General features: G+C 39.6%; 1 protein-coding gene across 1 annotated transcript in view; it reads right to left on the minus strand.

Annotated features, from left to right (window-relative positions):
* LOC118478901 overlaps window positions 1-5,312 on the minus strand; it is a 12,860-nt gene extending 7,548 nt beyond the window's left edge. The window contains exons 1-3 of the mRNA XM_035973371.1: window positions 5,076-5,312; window positions 2,864-2,960; window positions 1,264-1,471 (exon numbers count right to left, since the gene is read on the minus strand). Coding sequence (XP_035829264.1) covers window positions 1,264-1,471; window positions 2,864-2,960; window positions 5,076-5,213 — 443 coding nt within the window. The 5' untranslated portion in view covers window positions 5,214-5,312. The remainder of the gene's footprint in view (window positions 1-1,263; window positions 1,472-2,863; window positions 2,961-5,075) is intronic.
* Between the last annotated feature and the right edge of the window lie 61 nt (window positions 5,313-5,373).

The following is a 5,373-nucleotide window of genomic DNA, read 5'->3' on the forward strand; positions in this document are numbered from 1 at the left end:
GGGGGGACAGAGGGTGGAAATGTTAGGGGACGGGGCTTTTTTTTCATTGGTTTGTGGTTTTTCAAAACAGCACACTTTTAAACGGTCTCAAATAACAAGAATGGGCATCGTCAATACGTGAAAAATGTAATATAATCGAATAAAGAACTCTTTAGGAAGATAATAAAACAAAATGAAGTGTCTCTTGCGATTGTTATTACTATTGTAGAAATAAATTAAGGCATCATCTTAGAGTGAAGCGAAGCAATGATCAAATGTATGAATATAAAAATCTACGAAAGCTTTTGATGAAGTAAAGACAAGGGGAACACATTATCTCACATTAAGCATACAACGACTTAACCTTATCAACACTTTTAAAAATAATGTTCCTGGCTTGTTACGAACTTGATTTGCTCTTATGAAAATACAAATTGAGAATTAATTCGTTGGTACTGCTGTCCTAAATACATGTAAGTTTAAAAAAAGATACATAAAACACTAATCTTGTTAGAAAGAAAATAAAATAAAACGAAACCTCTCTTTCAATCGGTGCAGCTATTGTAGAGAGTAAGACTTCCTCATACAGAGAATCGAAGTAAAGATCAAAATATGTATGACACCAACAAAATATGTGTCAGCTAATAAAATGAAATGAAGGGACAAGGCAAGGGAGAAACAGACAATCACATTAACTCTACCACGACTTAGCCCAATTAACACGTGTTCGATAATGTAAGTAGCTTGTTCCCTACTTGATTTGCTTTTATAGAAATACATTGCCAGTTGACTTTTTTTTCTTCCTTGTTTTTTTGTTGTTTTTTTTTTTTTTTTTGGGGGGGGGGGGGGTTGCTTCAGTGACCTCGAAATAATATAAATCAAGTTGAAAACTCTATTCCTCAGAAACGAAAAAAACAATTCTAAATTTATGTCATTTTGTCCCCCACTCTGGTACTGTCAGCATTATATGTGTCAAAGCGTGGTGGAATCAGGCTCTCGTCAATTGTTGGGTATGTGGAGCTATTAGCATCATCTTAACCGTTGTTCATTACCCTTGCTTACGGTGAAACATTATCTATCTATGTTGAATTAAAGTCGAGATATTTGCCTTTGAAGGAGGTGGGGGGTCACCTGGTTTCAAATGTAGAATTAGTGGGAAATTGCCACCAAAGATGACTTATTTCCTAAGCTTGAGAGTCCCTGGGAAATGAAAATTTACTTCTTTTTGACGAGCACCTAATTTCACCACGCTGTAGCACATCTTTTTATCATTATCTGACTGACTTGCAGTCCGAGTTGCTGACGTAGAGAGCTGGGTTGTTCTCACACCACCCTGTGAGCGTGGCTATGTTGGCATTGATGAGCACGATCTCAGGAGCGGTCCGCGCTCCACTTATGTTGAACCCAACACAGGTAGGGTTGTCCAGGTCACCATTTCGAGTGACCACTGACCAGAAGACGTAGGATCCGAAGTCTGAGGTGAAGTTAAGCGCTGAAGACGAAAAAAAAGCCAAAAGCAAATCAGATACTGAAAAAACCCCGCCCAAAAATGAAAATAAAATTTTAATAATATGTTACAGTTGTAGAGAGTGTGATTGTAACTGTCGGACTCGCATCTTTACGAGCATGGGTTCGACTCCCGCCTGAAAGAGGTTTTAAAAGAAAATTAGATCTAAAAGAAAGAAGAAATATAATATTAGATCATGTGTTGGGTGGTCTGATGGTTAGTGGTTAGGCTCTTGAACTTGCAAACGTAATGGTATGCGTTCGAATCCGGTCACAGGCTTAACGAGCAGCTAACATCTCCCCAGGTCTCATAACCAAAGGTAGATATATTTATAAGGCTGCTGGGCTCGTAACCATAAGGTCAAGAGTTCGAATTCCGTCATATAGAGGACAAATGTTGTGTAATTGGGAAGTGGATTTCACACAAAATGTCCTCACCTCACCAAGGTGGAAATGACTGTCCATCACAAATAATCTTGACGGTTTACTTGGAATTACTTGGATATAGAACTAGAATCATAGCAGGCGGCACATTTCCATAGCTGCTCGTCTCTCCTTTCCAGCGTCCACCCCAGGGTCTTCCTGCTAATTGTCTCCATGAGGAGCTGGTTTGAGACACGCCTGACCACTCCTCGGAGCAAACTTTTTTCACTGTGCCCCGCACACACTTTTATTTCATTGTGCTGAGTGTGTGGGAGTCTGTCTCCTCTAGGTCGTGAAGGCTCTCCATGTATATGGTGATCACCATTGGTGGGTCGAGCTTGATTCGGCCATTGGGTGCTGCTTTGCCGGCAAGTTCATCAGCACGCTCATTTCCGTGCACCCTGGCATGACCAGGTTTGTAATTGCTCAAGCATTTTTAATCTGTCACTTGCACTACATGCTTCCCGGGAAGTGGAATTAGTTTCTGAGTCATGCTTTTTAAGGTCTGCTGAGGTAAATCAAATAGTTCTAAATTACGTAGAGCGTGGATATGTACTCGAGACTGCGACTATAATAGCAATAATAATAATAATAATAATAATAATAATAATAATAATAATAATAATAATAATAATAATAATAAAAATAATTATAATAATAATAATTATAATTATAATAGATAGCATTGTTTTTTGCGCAAATCCCCCCTCAACAGCAAGTTCTATGCGCTTCACAATCTATACTTTACCTCAGCAGACCTGAGAGCATTAGTATTGTTATTATTACCAGTAAAACATCTATTATAACTATAACATGAAATAATACTGATGTATTACCTACGTATAAGGGGAGGGCGAGGTAGAAGGAGATAGACAGACAGACAGACAGACAGACAGACAGACAGACAGACAGACAGACAGACAGACATATAGACAGACAATGACCAGCCACTGACCTGTAAATCTTGCTATGAACTCATCGCCCTCCACACAGCCGTTGTTATTGGTGTCAAAGTTGTTTCGGAAGTCGGCCTGTCTTTCTGGTATGGTCATCTTGTACGTGGACAGAAGGAGGGAAAATGTGAGGCAGCGTGGTGGAATCAGGCTCTCGTCAGTTTTTGGGCATGTAGTGTTATTGGTATTATCTTAAAGCTTGTTCACTTGTCTTTATTTGGATGAAAAAAATATCCATTTATCTTGAATACGAGTCGAGATATTTGCGAAAGAAGGAGGGGGTGGTCACTTGTTTTCAGAGGTAAATTAAGTGAGAAAATGCTCGCCAAAGATGAGTTATTTCCTTAGCTTAAGAGTCCGTGGTAACTGAAAATTTACATTTGTTGTGCCTTTAATCGACGTTTTTCAGAAAAATCCACACATAAATGAGTTCTTTAATGGGCATGAAAGGTGTTGAGCCAAAAAACACAAATTTGATAAAAATTCACAAACCTGCGGAAAAATGCAAGAATCAAAACTGATTCCACCACGCTGCTCTACAAATGGTCATTGGTTGTTTTTTTTGTGTTTTTTTGGTGTGTTATTAAGCGTTGTTTTACGGCACTTGCAAACACAATTAGGTCATATAGGTGCCAAAGATTAGAGGTGTTACAAGACAGTAATAAACATAAAAAGAAGAGGAGCGATAAAGACGATAGTTTTTTTATAGGAAAGAAGGAGTAAATCACACCAGAGCACCCGCCAACCACCCACGGCCATTGTTTGAGTAAAGAGGAGTACATCGACACAATAACTGTCACTGTTTGGTTAAACTGGTGAAATGGTAGCTCTACAGGTTCAACCACCCTATAAACACTTTTATCTGATTTAAGAGGCGGGACTTCCTAGATGACTATGCATTGTGATGCGTGTTCGTCCACGTGAGTTTACATGTCGTTCATCTTATCTGTTTCAGTGAAACAGATAAGATGAACGACATGTAAACTCACGTAGACGAACAAGAGTTTACAGGTCGTTCACGTAGACGAACCAGCATCACAATGTTTAGTCATCTAAATAACTTTGAGGTATTTGCTTATAGAGGGTATCGGATCAATCAGCAATGTTCATAATTCTGAAACAGATAAGATGAACGACATGTAAACTCATGTAGACGAACAAGCATCACAATTTATAGTCATCTACTTCTGAGTTTAACATCCATCTCGGAAAGGGCCTAACCAAATGGGAAATTCCTGAAAAGTGCTTTTCCCAAGAACACCACGTCGGACGAGCTGAGGCTCGAACCCCTGAACCAACAATCTCACGATTACTAGTCCCTGGTCGCCTAGCCACAAGGCTACAGAAGCCACCAGTCTTTGATTACTCAAACTCCAAGTTCACTCGTCCAAACATTGATCATTGACATGAATCTTCCAGATGTGTCAGTAAATACATTTATGGCTGGTTTTTATCGAAACAAGCTCACTTGTGACAATGTGAAGTTAAGTAATGAGAATTAAACTGCAGGGAACACAACATCTCAACAATAACTTTAATAGTGAGAATCACAACATTCCAGATCAGATATCCTTTTTTCTTTTTTTTTTTTCAATATAGGTGTTTTTACGCTTCCAGCGACACAGTTTGGATCATTTAGAAGTTACTGTGTTCGCCTCTAATTCAATAGGCACGGATTACGAAAATTGACAGCGACGGATCATTTTCTTCCCCCAAAATATTCTCCCTTCACCTCCTTTCCTGCTCTCAAGCAATGTTTTGTCGTCTGCTTTCGTCTCCACTTTCTGACCCCTTCCACCCCCCTCCCCTTTGTCTCCTCCTCTGGGCTCCTGATTCTTTCTGCAGTCTTTCTACTGTTTCTCCTCGGCTCCTTTTTACAGCTGTCTTTCATTAACACCCCTAATTTTATGGTAAGTAAGATCTGACGCTTAACGTTTTTCGGATAAGGGCCAAAAAAAATCTCGGAGGTCCCGTGTGCAAGCTGAGCACGTTAAGATCCTTTGGTGGTTTTAAATTCGATAACAGTAGGCTTCAGCCGCCTCCGTGGCAAAATTCAAAATTCCTACCAAACTGAAGATGTTTAATGTGTCCCGAGAGCTTATATGACTTTATGAAGTTTCGAGGGAGGTAAAACACGTACCAAACAATGCAACATCTCCCCCCTCCCGCCGCCTGAAAAAAAAAAAAAAAAGTTTTTTAAACATATAAACAAACCTGTCCATCCCCATTAGTGTCTATGGCAGCAACTATACCCAGGAGTGAATCAGTCAAGGTCGGGATGTCTGACGCTGTCTGTGTGAACGCCCCAGAGAAGACACAGCTCACGAAGCAAACGAAGGCGAGGGAGACCATGATACCGTTTTTAGTTCAACGTTCACAATAAGTATACTGAGTTGAAAGTTGTTAACTCTTCGCTTGGAGTCACACCGTCTTTATATATACGTGACTCGAGTCAACAACTGCTTCATGAGATTGCAGTTTAAAATTGTAATACATGTGTATATATAAATAT

This window comes from Aplysia californica, unplaced genomic scaffold (assembly GCF_000002075.1).
Source record: "Aplysia californica isolate F4 #8 unplaced genomic scaffold, AplCal3.0 scaffold01168, whole genome shotgun sequence".
Classification (NCBI taxonomy): domain Eukaryota; kingdom Metazoa; phylum Mollusca; class Gastropoda; order Aplysiida; family Aplysiidae; genus Aplysia; species Aplysia californica.